The sequence below is a fragment of the Ciconia boyciana genome, chromosome 8 (genome assembly GCF_034638445.1).
Source record: "Ciconia boyciana chromosome 8, ASM3463844v1, whole genome shotgun sequence".
Classification (NCBI taxonomy): Eukaryota; Metazoa; Chordata; class Aves; order Ciconiiformes; family Ciconiidae; genus Ciconia; species Ciconia boyciana.
In genome coordinates, this window is record NC_132941.1 from 12,406,898 (window position 1) to 12,425,347 (window position 18,450).

The following is an 18,450-nucleotide window of genomic DNA, read 5'->3' on the forward strand; positions in this document are numbered from 1 at the left end:
AAAGTGACTAGGTTTTAAATAAATCAACCTAATTTTGCACAAATAAGCATAACACATTCAACTATGGGGAATAAAATAAATTTCACTCAGTAGAGATTTGTTGTTTGATTTATGGAGATTAAGTTTAGGTGGCTTATTTTATGTTTCATAATTATTTATCTGTAGATTTACATCTTGTATTTAAGTTCATCAATGACTGATGAAATGCTGTTCTATTGCATCATCTGAAAGCTCTTGATATAACCAGCTTAATCCCAAGTTTTACTTCTGTGACTTCTTGTGTTGAAATAACAAATGTCATTGTGTAAAAGCCCCTGGGAACATAACATCATAACCTCAAATTAATCTGTGTTACTACCTTGAAATGGCTTCCTAGGGTTATGAACACTTGTGTTAGTTCTGCTGACCCTTGAATCTCATCAAGAAAAGTGCTAGGATACAGAAGTGCATATAAAGTGTACAACTGCTGCAGCTTTTCCAGTTAAGATGAAGTTTCTGTATCAATTAGAGTGCTGCAGCAGCCCTCCTGTTCTCATCATTTGTAGTAAAACACTGTCCTCACTGAAGTTAACAGAAATCCTATAGTTAAATTTAATTGGGATTACAACTTCACCCTCTCCCTTTCCCATATGATCCACGGCACCTATGATTTTGTTGGCTGCAACCCCATGAAAACTTAAGTCACAGAACATAGGTAATGTTGCAGACATCTAGGCAAAAGTTACACTTAGATGGTGATCCTGCTCATGTGGATGGAATAGCACAGAAGGCAGTGACAGTCTGCGCAAGTTCTCTGTTCGTGTCATCTGTTTGCAAGATGAGATCTTACTGTGCAATGTAATAGCCATCTTCATAATACCATGTTACATATGAAGTTTTAATGAAGAGCAACTCTTAAGAAAATACAAAGGTATTACGTGGATTAATCAAAGAAATAAAATTTTTATAAAGTAGGACAAATTGTTACATAGCATAATGAATGTCAATCTGGACAGATTAAATAACTATAAAACAAAGGTTAAATCTAGGAAGTTCTAGCAAGATAGCTCTGTAGAGACATTTTTGGTAGTTTTATCTCTGTCAAATTCAGACATAGGCTTGCTTACTTTTTCCCTTAACTCAGACATTTATTCCTCTGTCTTGAACCTCTGTCAAGCAGAAACCTGCTTCTTGTATTAATACGTTTTATAAATATATTTTACCTGGAAGTGCTCAAGAGTCTGCTCCAGAATATCCTTTGCATTTTTCTTTTACAAAGGTACTTTGTCTAGTTCTACTTTTTTTTTCCCTTGCCATGATTTAGGAACATTGATAAAACATTATAAACTAAGTTGTAAATATATCATGCTTGATTTCCATTAAACCCAAGGCAACAGACATCTTAGCTTAATGAAATGTAGGAACATTACATATCGAACACATGTATGGGAGCATACGTTGTTACGCAGCACTGGCTCGTACGCTCTTTTCCCATCCTCCACCGTCTCATGGATTTTGCTGGCATTACTCACGCTAATTACACACGAGTTAAACCCAGGGCAGCAAAATAAATAAAAGAAGCGTCACACAAGCTTTGCCAAACCCCACGACTTAAAATTTCCCTCCTGTCATGGTAGCGACCCGCTCACCACGCACACCAGCCGACGGATTTCAGCTGTTGGGGCTGGGCTGGCTGCACGAAGGGCCGGTGGCAGCGCCAGGCCGCGGTGGGTCTGGGCCGTGAGCCGCCTCATCGCCCGGCCCTGCGCTCCAGACGCTTGTACGACATTTTTAGATTTCTGCCTCTAAATAAATCACAGATTTTTTTTTTTTCCGGTGTTCCAGATAATTTCAAGGGCATCGTCGGCCTGAGATTCCCCCGACACCGCCTCTGAGGAGACCGGGCCCCGCAATGCACCTGCCGCCCTCACACGCCGCAGGCAGAAGCGCCGCGTACGCGGCGACCTCCGGCAGAGGGAATAACACGGCCCCGCTCCTCATTTATTTTTGACGATTCTTTAATGTTTAAGGCACAGCCTCGCTCGTTTTCGGGTGTCCAGAACACGGCCCGGCGAGCCACCGGGAAGGGGACGCCCGCCACAACCGCCACCCGTGAGAGAGGGGTGAGCGCCCCGCCGCCGCTTGCGCGAAGGCGTTCCGCGCGGCTTGGGCCCGCCCGGCTTCCGTCCCAGATGATCCGTCCCAGATGGTCCCTCCCCGCCGCCCTCGCCCCGCCGCCGCCGTCCCCCCTCCCCTCCCTTCCCCGCCCCCGGCCGTGGCGTAGCCGGGCTCGGTTTCCGTGATAGCTGCGAGCGGCGCCAGCGCCGCTCTGGGTGTGTGCGGGAGCCCGGCGGGGGAAGCGAGCGCTATGGAGGAGGCGGCTGGGACTCTCCGCCGTCCTTATTAGAGCCACCGCCCAGCCCAGCTGGAGCCATGGACAAAGCCGACAAGGTGCGGGGGGCGGGCTCGGCGCTGAGGAGACCGTAAACAGCTGTGGCGGGAGGGGTGCAGCGACGCCCCGGCGCCGCGGTGAGGGAGGGGAGCGAGCGGCTGGGTGGGGAGAGGAGGGGAGCGCCGGGGCGGCGGCGGCGGCCCGTTGGCCCGTTTCTGTCAGGCCTGTCCCGTCAGGCAGCGGCTCCGGGCCGCCGAGCGGAGGGGCGGGGCGCGGCCCGCGGCCTGCCGAGGCCGGCAGTGGCTCGGGGGAGGACGGATACCGGTCGGGGGTGGGCCGCCGTACCTCCCCGCCGAAGAAGGGCCCCCAGGAGGCTTGAGACGGGGCGTTTTCAAGGGTGGAAGCGGGAGCTCGGCGTGTGTTTGCCGGGCTGGTAACGCGGCCGCTGTGCCCTCTCCTGGGGCGGGAGGCTGGGCGCTGGCCTCCTGCGAGAGGCGTGAGGCCGTGCCCGTCCCCAGCCCCGGCAGAGCCTGGGCTTGGTCTGCCTGGGCGAACCGGAAAGCTGTGAGCATCTCCTCTTGGTATTCGCAAAGGGATGTCAAGCTCCGCTTTGGCCTTCTCCCTCCTATTCCTTCCGGCTTTGTTTCAAGCTTAGGGAATAATTGCAGTTAGTGACATTTAATTTAAACCTGCCTGGTCACTAGAAAAGAGTTTTACAGGCTTGAACTTTGCAACATGAGAGACATGTCACTCTTGTTTAAATACTGTAAATATGGGGTTCACGTTGACGTTTTCAGTGTTAGGACATAGCTGATGGTCTCAGCTGGTTAGCTGAGTGGGAAAGAGTTGGGGATAGCTCTGTAACTCTACAAGTCACTATTTTTTTTCTTCAACATTTAACTTGGCTTTGTCAAGGTAATCTGTTTGCATTATTTTATTATTCTTAAGACCCTTCAAACTGTAGGTATGAAGAAGCTTAAGCTGGGACTTAAGAGTTCATATGACTTGTTACATATGTGCAATAAAATATTTCATCAGCAGGTAGTTCTAAAAGATACATCTGAAATGAATGTTACCATCTAGAACAGCCTGATCTTACTTCTAAGCTTCTGTTGCAGCAGAATGTGTTGAAAATTCATGAATTATTGCTTTTTTTATAGGTTTCAGCTTTGGCATCTCCAGGGGTTCTAATAGTAGGGTTAATCAATAAAATAACACAAGCTCCTGTAGCACAGTAGATAGTGAGTCATAATGCACTCTGTAAAGATACTGCTTTTTATTTTGTACATATGTCTAAGGAAGTTAGTGAACAGTGTCTCTTATTACAGTATGGCTCCCACTGTGTCTTTCTTGCCAGGCTTTCTGGTGTGGTAATGATTTTAAATTCACTTTTTTCATGCTTTCTTATTTGCCTTCATGTAGAAAAGCTGACCTTATTCTGTAAAATTTACATTAGTCTAGTCTGTTGTACTTTTTGTTTTAAAATCTTGGGGTTTGTTGTGTGTTTTTTTTCACCCTTTTGGTTCATCTGTAGTTAGTAGTGCAGTACCCTTGTGAAATATTTATTCCTTGTTGCTTGAGCTCTTTGTTACCGGAGGTTTACACACATGCCCCTGTCAAACCATTCTCTTTTTATTTGTTGTGAATAACTCATGAAAGCTGAGAATCATTGTGTTATTCACAGTGTAAAGTGTTGACTCTGTATGATTATCTTAACTAAGTGCAATATTTCAACTTGGAGGTGCAGTTAAGCTCTTTGAAGCAGGAACCATCTTCTTGTTTATTCTGTTTTGCAGTCTATCTAGTCCTCTTGGTTCCTTATCCAACAGTAAGGCTTCTAGGCAGACAAATAATTAATACCTGATGAGTTTCTAAAATTATTCAACTATCTTGTTGCTTTTGTGTTCTCATTATACAGTAGCATCTTGATTAGGAGCTCCCTAAATGCTTTGGGTTTGAACCTTTTGTGCTGTAAGAATTGAATGTAATCTCCTTTACCAGTGTAAGTGTTTGGTAAGGTTGCATCAGGTTTGGGCGCTGTTCCATCTTTTCTTTGATTTGGGTTCGTTTCTGCAGCTGTATTGCATGGCATCTGATAAATGCATATTAAAGCGTGCAGATGTGTGTTAACAGTGCTTAACTTCTTCTCCCCTTTCCACCAGAATACTGTCTTAGCCACAGTATGGTAACTGTACATGCTGATAGGAATAACTACTGTGGAATTCGAATATGAGGGAGCAGGAATATTGTGCTATGTTTAAAGTATAGTATTTCAAAAGTAAAGGGAGATTGCAAATGCTTTTGATGGGGAGTGTATTTGAACAGAGTTTTGTGGTGTTGACTCAGTAAATCAGTACAAGATGTCATGCACCGAGAACATTTGGACACCTAAATGACAAAAAGCAGTCACTTGTAGATTGCCCTTCAGGTGTCTGTTACTTAAATTCTGGTATGACTGTGCTTGTTATAATATGCTTAGTGATATTTTGGCAGCTGACATAGAAGAAAACATAATAAAGCTGTTTAATTATTTTATGATAGGACGTGTTGTGATTTTTGTAGTGGGTGTGGAAGTTTACTTCTGTCTACGCCAGAACTGAAACTGTTCCCATTAAAATGTGTATGGGTTTCAGCAGTTAAGTGTAGGTTATTTTCCTACAAGAGATAAAACTCAGCACGTGACCTCTGGCACTCTTTCTATTGAAGCTGATTGTGGTAGAAAACTAAAGAGAAACAACTTCCCCTCTCAAAGGTATTGCTGTGCTTTCCTTTTTCTAAGTGTTATACGTTTGTCTTGCCCTGTGATTAAGACATTTGGTTCCATTAGTGCGGTTGAGAAATCAGGTGAAGTTGCAAAATCGGTGATCTTTGTTTTGTATTAGTATTGCTTAAAGACAGCCTGTTCTGCTTGCCTCTACTATTCTTGACTGTTCAACAGTTGGCTTGATAATATGCTTGCCACAGCAGTAGATCTAGATCAATGTTTTGTGCTCTTTATCCTATCCAATTTCCTTCAGTGTTTCTTACCCATGACAGAATTTTCAACTGAGGCAAACTGGAAAAGGTCAGTTTTCCTGTGCTATATGTTTTGCGTGTTACTTTCTTGTGAAACTTGAAAGTGCAGAAGAATTTGGGTTTTGTGAGAGTGTTATATTATCTTATTATACAATATGTTCTTCAGCGAATTTAAATGTTATCGATGTGATAGATGAACATCTTAACTTTTTGATCACAAATTTGTTTATCATTGACTTGTTTGTGGAGATGAGAAAGCTGATTTACATGAATGGTTTGTATTGATACTTTTAGTACATAGGCTACAAAGCACTCAAATATTACTACTTCACATTGATAGTGTGAATTTAGAAGTTTGGATGTACAGTTAAATACTGTAAACGAGATAAGTGAAGAGGATCCTCTTGGTAGCTTTTTTTGTCTTTGGACAATCTTTGTAACTGTAAATATTAAATTTTATTTCCCCCCCTTTTTTCTACAATATTCTGGTCTTGAGTTTAAACATGCCAACTTGTCATGTTGTGCCACTTGTTCACTTTCTACATATGTACAAATTTTAAAACTTAGCTTTGTTATATTCTGAGCACGGTACTTTCTTCTGTGAAAGGGAAGAGAATTATGCATGGCTCCCTTATTATGAGCTGAGGGAAAAGGGAAAGACTAACTTCATAGTGTATTTGCTTTAAGTGTTGCATTGAAATTACTATGTTTAATCTAAATAGAGAGGATTAAGTTTTGTGTTTTGTTAAATGGCCTGCTGCTGGTGTTTCCAGTTGGACTGCATATTTACCATTCCTGAAGTATCTGCCCCTTGGAAGCACCTAATTATAGAAACAATGACTTCTATATTTGTAAAGTTTCTCTTGAAATAGATGAAATGTGACCTGTCTTACTACTAAAATAACTTTTAAATTATGAAATCCAAAATTCAGAAGCAGGATTGTTTTTCTAAAGAAAAAAAAAAGTTTTGAGCTATGTTTTTATCTTCCATTTGTGATGAGACTTCTTGTTTCCAGACTTTGAGACAGTAAAACAGCTGATTTTATTATAGCCCTCTGAAATGTGGCATCTGTGTCTATTTTCTCACCCTGTAAATGGTAAGATTGATATCCAAGTGTTCTCTTCTAAGAGAGCAAGCTGACAGAGATCCTATTTAATGGAAAATGCTGGATGACATTAAGCTACAATGAACAAAAACTTTTCTAAGATTAACATACAGTGCTATAACTATAGGACAAAGTTTACCAGTCTGTTCCTGCTTGTGTCATCTTCTGTCTTTGCAGCTGTTGATGACTACAGTAGCTTTTATATAGGAAACAAAGGATCGCTTCAGTATATATGCTGTCTTGAAAGAGTTGTAATTGTTGGACTGAAATATGTAATGAGCTAGTGCAAAACATTTTGTAAATTGAAACGAGGGATATCTACAAAAGAGACTTCTGTACAAATCTTGGTTTCTTTTGAAGGGGTGTGCTTCCATTAATAGGCAACTGATTGGTTAAGTCATGCTGAAACATCAGATTTTCAAACTCAATTCTAAATATAAATTTATCAAATGTCATTTTCAACAAAGCTTTGTTTAGCTTTGTGATGTGAAAGGTTGAATAAACATGAAAAAGTTGCACTCCAAAATAAAATTAAGTTTGGTCTTGCAATGTTTGCCTTTAGATTGCCTGATCAAAACATATATTACTTTATATTAACTATTTAGGGTCTGATGCTGCATTTACTGATGTCAGTGGTGAAGTGCTAGTTTTTTAGTGGATGCAGGCTAGAATAAATCTCAATACTGTGAGAGCAATTAGAGCATAAATTAGTATCACAAGTGTTCTGTTGTAAGGATTAGGAAAAGTATAGGAACCTTCCCCCAAATTCTTTAGCGTTTGAGAAATCTTTCTTGTCTAATTCTTTTTGTTTGCTTGTGGTTACAAACCAGTGGCATGATCAGTCCTGTTAGTTCTGTTCATCTGCACTTGTCCTTCCAATTGTACTGTGTGGATGGAGTCTTTGAGGAATTGCATTCATACTATTTGCATGCACTTTGATTTATGCACTTACTATTTGCTTCTGAAACAAAATGCTATTTAAAAAATGATCTCGTCTCTTATGCTGGAGTTTACTTCGGTTGTCATTGGTTGCATTTTCTACTGAGCCTCAAGCATGTCAGCATGGTATTAAAAAACAAAACAACAAACTGTCTTATTTGGCATTATTATTTCTGTATCTGGCCAAAGAAGCACAGAGACAACCTGTTAAAAGAAAGAAGTCGTCTCAGTTGGAGATATCTTTTGCTTGTTCAGTGCAATGAGAAATTAGCAGCACCTTTACTTACTACTAAATTGATTATTCTTTTCTTTTGCTTTTTGTTTCACTTTCTCTTCTTACACTCTTAAGGGAATATTATTTTTGTTGTTCTGACAACATATTAGGAGCCAGGAGACCTAAAATGCCATTTATTAAAAAGAGGAGTTACTTTGCTGTCTATCTTTACCAACCCTTCCTCCTAGCCAAGGAAACTGTAGTCCTAAAAAATCTGCTTAGGTAACTTTGGGCAAATTACTTAGCATTGCTATTTTGTTTCCCTCACGTGTCAAATGAAACCTCTAGCCGTCTGTGAAATGTACTGAAATGTCTGGATCATCACACTGGAGAGTTAGTTCTGTTTATATTTTGGTTTGGTTAGCAGTCTGACCTGACTTAGTACAATTGTTTCCCTTTTTTGCTTTAAGTTTAATAAAGTTTAGTGTCCTCATCTGAAGACGCATCCTATGTAAAAAGGAACTTTTAAGTACGCTAGAGGGACTGCTAAAATACAGTAAGGAAGCAGTATGTTGAAGTTAATTTTGTTTAGTTGGTAATAATACACTTGAGCTGTCTTTCTGTTTTCTACCCTGAAGTGGAAATGGGGCCTTGTTGTCTAATGAAATGTATCAGTTGTGCTGAGGATTGCTTGTATTATGCTTGCAAAATGATTTTGAAACACCTGTATTAAGGCTTTTAAGTTTTCAGTTGCTATTCTGGTGAGTTAGCATATATATAGATAGCACCTACAAAACAAAATGCAAAATTTAGAAACAGAGTTTTACCCTAAATTCTTCTTTTTGCTGAAACAAGTTTCTTGGAAGCATTAAAAAAAAACCAACTCCACAAACCAAACAAACCTGTAGGTACAGATTAAATTGCACAAGAAAACAGTGTTTAAGGTATAATGCATGTAAAAGATTTCTGAAATGCAGTTTTGATTCCTTTAAATAGCAGACACTGTCAAAGTTCTGTAAGCAAAGAAAGAAATTAACTTTCAAATACACCCATATGTGTTTATGATTACAGGATATGCTGTATCCTTATTTTACCACTATAAGTAAGCTAGATATGTTATGAGCCATACAGAAAACGGTAATTAAATATATCAGCCAATTGCTCTCTCATAGCAATAGTTAATCATTATGTGTATAAGAGACTGGGCAACAGGAAAGGAAACATTAAAGTTGTGCTTCTAGTTTGGGCATCTCTGAGTTGTTTGAACCTAGCAAAATCAAGCAGAATAATTCAAATAAAATTTTCCTAAAACTGTCAAATTACACAAGTGTTGTGTAACAACAAAACCTAAAAGATTTATAATTCTATTTTTATTGGAAAGATTTAAATAAATCAAACTTTATCCAAAATACTTGCATGGGAAAGTAAGGTAGGGATTATCTTTGCAAACTGATAAGAAATATTTTGCTATGGCAGGCTTGCTGATGGGAGTCATTCGGCTCCTGCTTTGATTGGTTATATCTCATTTTTTTAATACTTGATGTGAAGGATTGTTCTCTCATAATACTAATAATGAATATAATACAATATCACAAAAATCATTGTAATGAGACAGTTCTGTAAGTGACTTGCCATTAAGGAATGATTTTTGTATTTCCACATCAATCTCCCAAAATAATACAGGGAAAGAGCAGACAGCCAGACAGGAAAGACCTTTAAAACAGGGAATCTTGTCCCAGCCTGAATCACAAATAAAATGTTTTGACTATTTTCTGAGCTAGTACTAGAGTGGTTTATAATTAGTATCATGGCTAAAGTTCAGTTGACACGTTGCTTGGAGATAGTGACCAGCAGATTAGGAATAGTTGTTTGAAAGTTTTCAGTGCTTCATTAAGAATACCATATTTGTAAAGCACTCATCCTAGTTTTGCTGTTGAATTTTCTATGGATGAGACAGCCTTGGTGTGTTCCTTTAATGTTTATGCCATCTGGTTTTGTAGGCCAGCCCACAACTGAATCTATTCTTATGCAAATATTTTTGCCTGGCAATCTTGAAATAGCATGAAAAAAACCCTCTTAGTTTTCAGGGAGGAATTTGAGTGTCGGTATTTCTGCAATTTATTACATGGTCGCTGTACGTAAGCACTTGACAATTTTATTTCTTTTTTTTTAATGAAAAATGTTTATCCCCATAGTGCTGTGTGTTGGGGAGAATGCCTTGGAGTTTTGCAGAGGGTAGGTGAGCAAGTCACCCGCCAGCTGAGGGATATGCCTGAGGTCAGAGAGGAAGCTCTGTGTAGAGCAGGGTGTTTGATTTGTGTGGTGCAAGTTGCGTGCTGCTGCTGCAACTGCACCACAGCTTTTCCTCTGAATGTAACGTCAGGAATTGAAAAAGAGTTAATGTAGAAGGGGGGAATGTTCACCTAGTACCGAATGATCCAGAAATGCGTTTAATATTAAGGTGATTGTTCCACTGTAATGCAGACCTTGGTGCACCTGCTGTGCAACAATACTTCTGTTTTGGTGCTTGTAGTTATAAGCATTTTCAGAACAGTCATTAATAACCACTTTTTTGGATGGGGATAGTGTATCTTATCACTTGCTAAGACATACTTTTTCTCCCCCTGCCACTCTAGTTCCACTTTTATGCTTTTATTTATTTTTTAGATATTTTGTTTTCCTCTTTTTGATTGCTGCTAAAACTTCAGGTCTCTTATGCTACAATTCTATCTGTAGTGAAATGTAATAAATAAATGTAGATAGCACAGACTCATTTTGTTGGAAGGGACATCTCTGCTTTCCCAGCACACTTTGACAAGTCCAAGGACAGAGAAGCTTCTCAAGAAATGGTTAAAAATAATCATGGACTCTCTACTTCATGATTTTTGCTTTTTTCCCCATTTTGTATCATTTTGTTTGAATTCCCAGTTCAATTATAAACAAGCTTTTGCCTCGGTCACTGTGGTTTGCAGAATGTCCTACCATCACAGTTGTTAACCTGAGATCAAAGTTACATCCTTAATACTTGCAGACATGCTGCAGACAAGGGTATCCTATCCTAAACAGTGTTTCACTTGGAAAGCTTCCTCCTGTGTTTATAAAGTTCATTTTTAGTGAGGTGCACAGTATTTGGAAAAAGTGGGCGATGTTTAAATAGAAAATATTTGGTGAACTGATGTTTACAGGAAATGGCTAATGGTGAAATTTGAGCTAATACTGCAGCTAATAGTGCATAAAATCTCATGAAAGAAGTATGAATTAGCAAATTTGATAATGGAAGGATAAAAATAAAAATGGAGGCAGACACTTTGTCTATAATAACACTTTTTGTAGGAAAAGTTTTATTCCACTTGTACAAGTCATCCTAATAGCTGTTACAGAATGACTGCCTTCACAATTACTTAGTTTGGGTGTCATATTTGGAGTTGAAAAAAATGCATTGAGCAAAATTTTTTGTTTAATTTTTGAAATTGGCTGGGAATTCTAATATCACAATTATAAATAATATGTATTAAATACTTTTATCTTATAAAATATATCACATCAGTTACTGGTAGTTATGATGATTTAATAGTGAATATAATACTTATATGAAAGTTAGGGAGCTTTTACAGTCTCAACTGCTTTTTCTCTCTTCTTTCTAAGAGTACACAACAGCAAAGTACTTAAATACCAGTTGGTTTAAAACTCGCTTGGTGAATTACAGTGTAATTCATGGTTTTAGTAATTTACTTGATGATGATTCTACCTTTTGCTCAGTAATTAAACTTTCTTTATGTAAGTGTGTCAGACTAACTAAACAAAGATCCAATACTCTGCATGAGTGGGTCTTGACCTCACTGTTGCTCAAACCAATGTTTGAGCTAGGAATTTCTCTAGTTCAGTCTGATACATTAAAGCACCTATTCATCAAGTAAAAGTAGGTTTTCTTACTGACTGGGACAACTGTATTTTCAAAACATTTTTGGACTTGCCTCTTCCAACTTCTCCACCCCCGTGCTGCTAAACAAATATGGGATCTGATCCCATGTTTTATTTAAAAAATAATTTTGGGGGGCTTTTTTAATAAGTTTGTAGGTTCAGATATTGGACAGTAAGGCTGAAATGTCTCTGGATGGATTGTGGGTTTGACACAGAGCAAGGACATGGACTGAGAAGCATGTGGTAGGGCACGGGACTACTTGCCATGATATTTTCAGAGTTCCCATTGTTTAATTGATTCTGCTCATGTAGATGTTGTACAGGTAGTGGCAAGGATAGAAGACTGTACTCAGCACATCAAACATTCAGGCTCTCCTTTTTATAAAACAAGAGCATGTACTTGTAAAGGTTATGTGTTGACTCTGGAATTGTTTCTTAGACAAATAGAAGGAAAAGTTTCTAGAGTCCTTGCCTGCTTTGGAGGGAATCTTCTTAGAAATTGGTATTCCATGAGCTACTAATGTGAGGCAAGTATAATTAAGCTGAAATCTTTGTACAAAAAGATGCTTTGTGGCTGCATGTAACTTATAATGGAATACAGAATTTAAGGGTGCTTTGGATCCCCAGTTGTCTCATACTTAAACAATTAAAAATGCTGTATTCAATAAGATCCAGCTGTATGAGATCTAATCTGTATGAGACCAAAAGGGTGGGTAAAAATGCCTTATAAACTGTTGAGGATACCTTCAGGATCAGGGGAGATATTTTTCTTTGAAAGCACAGTTTAAAACTTATTTCTAAGCAGTCTTTAATTCCCTCTTCATGGAAAAATTTAATCATATTCTTAACACTTTAAAATATGTTAAAATAGTGCACATGGAATGTGTCTGTGTGGTTCTTCTGTGATACACCATCTATTTTAGCAGTAAGCCTGTGGTTTCCTGCTGAAAAATCTTTTTTATAATTGCCTAGGAACATGGTCAATTTTGTAGAGCAGACCAGGCATTACTACACCTTCCATATGTTGGTTTCACTTATGAAAGCCTAGAGAACTGTGCTCCACCTACAGTGCTAACTCGATTTCTTTCTGTGCTCAGACTAGTATATCCTCTGCAAGATCTGAACTTCAGTCCCTTTTAAATTAATTAGTGTTTGTATTGCACTTTGAAAATGTAAAGGTTAATACAAATGCTAAATGTTGGTAATCTGTATTATGGCCTGCGTTGATTGGAAGGATGTAACAAGCACTTGCCAACTGTTTTCCACCTCTTTCAGTTTACTGAAGAAATCCTGTAGTCTTGTCATCCATTTGCCTGCTATTTGTGATAAGTACCATACAACTTTATGAATCTAAGTGTTCCCAAACAATTTATGATTGTATTTAATGAAGACATTGTTTCTTTTTTCTTTCTTAAGAATGTCAAGCTGTCAGCTGAAGTAGAACCGTTTATTCCTCAGAAGAAGGGTCCAGAAACACTAATGATCCCAATGGCGCTTCCTAATGACAGTGGAGGAATTAATGGCATGGAACCAACTCCTATCCCTAGCTACCTGATCACTTGCTATCCATTTGTACAGGAAAACCAATCCAATAGGTAATACGTGGTTGTGGTCTTCATGAAAGATGATCTATTTTTAATTGCGTTTAGATTTCTGGTAGACTTGAGAGGAGTCAGTGACTGTTGGCTGTATATTCATTTTGTTCATTGTATTTAATCTTCTGACCCTTCATGGGCGAGGATGAAGTTTCTCTGTCCCCAATCTTTTTTACTTATTTCCTTCTCTCTGCTTTTCTGTATTCATATTCTTTGCCACTTTTCTTTCCCTGGCTACAGAGGTCAGGTGCAAATCCCTCACAAAGTCACCTCCTGTACTCTTGCATCTTCCAGGGCAGTCAAGATGTCTGTGTCTGAATCTCTGATGCTGAAGCAAGGCTCCAGGTGTCCAATTTGGATCCTGCCATGGCAAAACAGTGTGCAGCTGACACTTGTATTGAGTGTAGCTGTATCCAGTTTTCTTTGCATAACTAGCTATAATACATTGAGTTTAGGAACTCTTTATTCTAGTCCAAATGTGTTCATTGAATGCACAATTTCAATTGTGATTATTTGTATTGAAGGCATAAATAATTACTGCTGTTTATTTTTGAAAAATGTACCCAATGTTTGTTTAGGACAGCACTCTAGTGTTGCTGCACTTGAATAGGTAAGAACAAAAATAATCCTTTAGCAACTGCCTGCTGCAGATCTGTAAAATTATCCTGAATCTTTACTTTTCCTATTCTCTTTCTCTAATATTCGGGCCTCTGCATGATGGTCTGCTGGTCTCTTGGGGGTTTGAAGAGAAAGAGAATTGGGTTCATATTTTCCAAGGGGGTCTCTTTGTAGTATGCTGTATCACAAATAAACATAGGAAGAAGTCTCCACACTTGGTTTCAGTAGTAGGTTTGTAAATGCCTGTTTTGATGCATGCTTCTTAAGGCCTGCATTTTCATAAGAATTTTGAACAAGGGTGAGTTTGGCAACTTAATATACTGGAGTACTTGGCCCTGAGTTAGCTAATGAATGTCACTGTTCCATGTGTCTGCTAGCTTACCTTGTATAAGCTTAGGTATCTACTTAGGGTTATATGTGTTTTCTGAAACAATGAAACTGTAATGGGTCCAAAGTACTTGTCAAAGGAAATGCCTACATTTTATTTCTAAGTTAAATATTAGAAATTTAATAAGTTTATACAAATGCCAAGATCAACAAAGATATTTATTTTGCACTTGAATGTAATTTGAGCTTGTGAATCATTCAGTTGGCATCTCTAAGAAGTCCTAATAAATTTAAGTTCAGTTATTAAAAGCTAGGAGCTCATGAAACAAATGAGTTGTGGTTATTTGGTTGGTTGGTTGTTGGGGCTTTTTTTAAGGTGGTGGCAGAGGTCTGAATTCCCTTGAGAGGGGAAAAAACTTACTGAGCAGTTGTGTCTCCTTTTGATTTTTACAGACAGTTTCCATTATACAACAATGACATCAGATGGCAGCAACCCAACCCAAATCCTGCAGGACCATACCTTGCTTATCCTATAATCTCTGCGCAACCACCTGTTTCTACAGAATATACATATTATCAGCTGATGCCAGCACCATGTGCTCAGGTCATGGGTTTCTATCATCCTTTCCCTGCTGCCTATTCTGCACCCTTTCAAACAGCAAATGCTGTAAATACAGTTACTACAGAATGCGCTGAGCGTCCCAACCCGTCGGGCCAGGTCTTTCCATTATCCAGTCAGCGGAGCAGAAGCAGTAACAGGGGACCAGTCATACAAAAAGTAAGTCTGTTTTTAATAGGATAAGTAGAACTGTATAAAGAAAATATCTTTTCACAGGAAGCATGCATCTCATTTGAGCAAGAACAGGTATGTCAGTAGTATCAATGGAAGGAAAGGTGGGCAGAAAAGGTGTTAATCAGAGAGTAGCAAAACTCTGTCTACAGGGACATTTTGTGGTAAAATACTTGGGGAGTTTATAAAGCCTGCAAGTATAACATGGGAAACTCCCTTCCACTGCCTCTCTGCTGGTTTGGTCTGAGCTTAGAATTACTTCATTAGAGAACAAAGGAAGTATACCTGTACTCTCTTTACCTTTTTTTGATACTTCCACATCATAACAAACAGTTCATGCAGAAAATACTGTGAAGAGGTTAATAAATCAAATATTTTTATGAATATTTCCCTTAATCTCTTGTCTTTAAACATGTGGCTTCTGTAGATAGCATTAGAACTTTTAACTGCTTTGTTTGATTACAACTATGAAGTCAAATCATGACTTATGTGTTTGTGTGGCTAATCTTTTAAAACAGCAACAGCAGTTACAGACGCATATAAAAAATAAACGTCCTCCAGTGAAAAATGTCGCCACTCAAAAGGAGACTAGTTCATCAGGTCCTGAGAACAGATCAAAGATTGTTTTGTTGGTTGATGCATCACAACAAACAGGTAATTTCTTTCTTGTGTTCTGGGTGTATGAAATAACTAGAACTACATGTCAGTCGCCATCTTTCCTAAAAGAAGGTGGACTTTGCCACTGTCAAAAACAGACCCTTCTTGAAGGAGATTATTATTATTAATAGTTGGACCTAGACATGATTTTTTTAAATTCGATGCTGTTTTTAAAAAAGGAACTTGTTGTCATGTGCAAAGACTTTTGCTTTTTCCATTTGTTTTTATGATGTGTAGGTTTTTCATGTCTTTTAACAATTCCTGCACAAGTAATTATATTTTTATTGTGTCTTGCAGACTTTCCTTCAGATATAGCTAATAAGTCACTTTCTGAGAGCGCCTCTACAATGCTTTGGAAATCGAAAGGCAGGCGCAGAAGAGCTTCTCACCCTGCTGCAGAGTCCTCTAGTGAACAGGGCGCAAGTGAAGCAGACATTGACAGTGACAGTGGCTATTGTAGTCCTAAGCATGGCAATAACCAGGCTGCAGCTGTGACTTCAAGAAATACAGATTCTTGTGCAATGAATGTATGTAAACATAACTGAATAACTTAACTATATTTGTATCCTACAGGCTAATAAAAATTACTAAAAAAATTGTTTTTTTCTTTTTCAGGTTGTAGAGCCATCAGTAAATACAAGTAAGCATTGTTTTAGATGGTGAGCTGTTTAAAATTTGGCTGGGTCACTTTTGTATTTTTGCTTTACATTTTGCTAGGAACCATGTCTCTATCTACTTCCAGCATGCTACTCTAACTGATCAGATACTTCTGAAGATAGGTCTTTACTGTGATTTCTACCACCTCCACCAAGACCCCTGTTACTTGTTGAATGAACAAGTGTATAAGTAGCTATCGCTAGTGATTTCTCAACGGCTGCCTTTCTTTAAGGGTTAAAGAAGCCAGAGACTCCAATGGAAGCATTCAGACAAAGCTGTGCTTCTGTTGTATTTTATCCTCAAGCTTCCTTACCCTATTGGACTGCAGTTCACACCTGGGTGGTAACAGAGCCAAGGAGTTCTCATTCTCTATTTGAGAAGTACTGATATTTTTTTAGAAGCTTTAAAGAAGTACTGTAATATGGACAAATACTTTGATTAGTCTGGTAGTGGTGGGTAACGCTAGTGGCTATTATTTATGACTGGACCACAATTGTTATGGATGTGAACCTGAGATTTCCTTTGTCTGACTGCTTCCTGATGATCAGTTGTTGGCAATTTGAATGTCTGTCATCCGACTCTTCCATAAATGTAGTTCTACTAACTTCTAGAAATAGCTACAGAAGTAAATGTTGTCAGGGGAGAATTAGACTTTCTTGGAGAATTTTATTTGTATCAAAATTGTGTTCCTGGCTCTTGTGGCATGTGTATCATGATGACGCATTCTGTCATACTAATTCATTTTTTTTATAGATGGCACTTCTCTTTCAGCTGGTATAAGTTGGACTAATGTAAATTCCCAGGCAACTCAAAAAAAACCTTGGACTGAGAAAACTCAGACATTTTCTAGAGGTGGAAGACAAGTTGAGCAAAGAAATAGTTCACAGGTATGTTAATGGTTCTAAATTTAAGTATTCTGTTTCTTGTAATATATGAAAATGAGGAATTTAAAATGGAAATAAGGAATAAATATATTTATATATTTCATGTACTTGGCAATCTTCTGCCTATAGCCTGTTCTTTGTATCTACCTAGGAAGAACATTACATATATAAAGTAACTTGTGAAACGAAGACAGTGTGGGTCTAGAAAAGTTAGTTCAGTTTTTGACCCATTCACACTTCAGAAGAAAAAAAAATCTCAAACTTTCTAAAGAAAGATTCTGATGGGATGGTGATTTAGAATCCTGTGTTCTCACTCCTGTTGTCTTTGAAACTTTCTTTTTAAAATTTGTATTAGCATACTGTATTATTTAGCATTTTTATTATTAATAAATGAATTGAAATTGTTTTATGCTAAAACTTGAAGAATATGTTTCTGTGAAAATTCCTTCAAGTGGGACAGAATTTCTGTAATTAGTATGTGAGGAGAAGGTGGCCTTCCTAATTTTGATAGTCTAATTTTATTTGGGGGGGGGGGTTGTAGTGCAGAGGGGGACAGAGAAGGCTGAAACATCTGCCTTTGCTTAAACATAGGTTTTGCTTGAATTCAGTTATTGCAGAAAAGAATAGCTGAGTTTGAAGTGGGAGCTTTATCAGACATGCCTGTATGCGCAGATACATGTGAGCTAGCTTGCCCTGTTTAGTTTTTTTAAATGGACTTGTTAATTTGTCTTGAATCTTCCCATTTGGTATCTGTGGGTTTATTATATAAAGAAGCTTGTTTGATGCGTGTATCTGGCAATGTAGCAGTTCTGAATCTTTTTATAACCTGTAGTCAAATCAGAGGCTTTTAGAAGCCACTATTTGTGGTTTATGGCATTGGGAGAGTAGGAAGAACCAGATTTCCTTTCATCCAGTCACAGTTTAGACTCTAAATCTGGCAGTTATTTTAGATATTTAAAAACAAAGCTGGCACAAAGAGTTTTAAATTAGGTTTCCTCAGCCAAATTCACTGTACCTCAAGGCAGAATTGTCCTACAAACTATTTTCCTTTGAAACTAAATTTGTGCTGGGTCTGTAGGAAATTTTCTTGAGAAATATATTAGTATGAGAGATCCAGAATTTCAGATTCAAATCATGCTTTGCTTTCAGCCAGCTAGTCTTGCACGTGGGTTTCCATCAACGTTTCACATAATGAACAGAAGAACGTTTATACCACTATAGTGAGGTCTCTGGTCCTTAGAGAACTCTGTGCCTGTGCATTGTCATAAAACACATGTTGAAAAGGCAATAATTGCATGCAAAATAATTATGTAGTGGGAGAAAGTTCTTTTGACTAATCATGATTACAGACAGTTC

The 18,450-nt window shown here is 38.4% G+C and overlaps 1 protein-coding gene across 2 annotated transcripts in view; it reads left to right on the forward strand.

The window, feature by feature from the left end:
• The first annotated feature begins 2,220 nt into the window (after window positions 1-2,220).
• SECISBP2L (SECIS binding protein 2 like) overlaps window positions 2,221-18,450 on the forward strand; it is a 31,045-nt gene continuing 14,815 nt past the window's right edge. Inside the window, exons 1-7 of one of the 2 annotated variants that reach the window (XM_072869911.1) lie at window positions 2,221-2,430; window positions 12,983-13,161; window positions 14,560-14,884; window positions 15,415-15,550; window positions 15,851-16,080; window positions 16,169-16,193; window positions 16,982-17,097. In XM_072869911.1, the coding sequence (XP_072726012.1) occupies window positions 2,413-2,430; window positions 12,983-13,161; window positions 14,560-14,884; window positions 15,415-15,550; window positions 15,851-16,080; window positions 16,169-16,193; window positions 16,982-17,097 (1,029 nt within the window). In that variant the 5' untranslated portion in view covers window positions 2,221-2,412. Of the gene's footprint in view, window positions 2,431-12,982; window positions 13,162-14,559; window positions 14,885-15,414; window positions 15,551-15,850; window positions 16,081-16,168; window positions 16,194-16,963; window positions 17,098-18,450 lie in introns of both variants that reach the window. The other variant, XM_072869910.1, reaches the window with a different exon arrangement.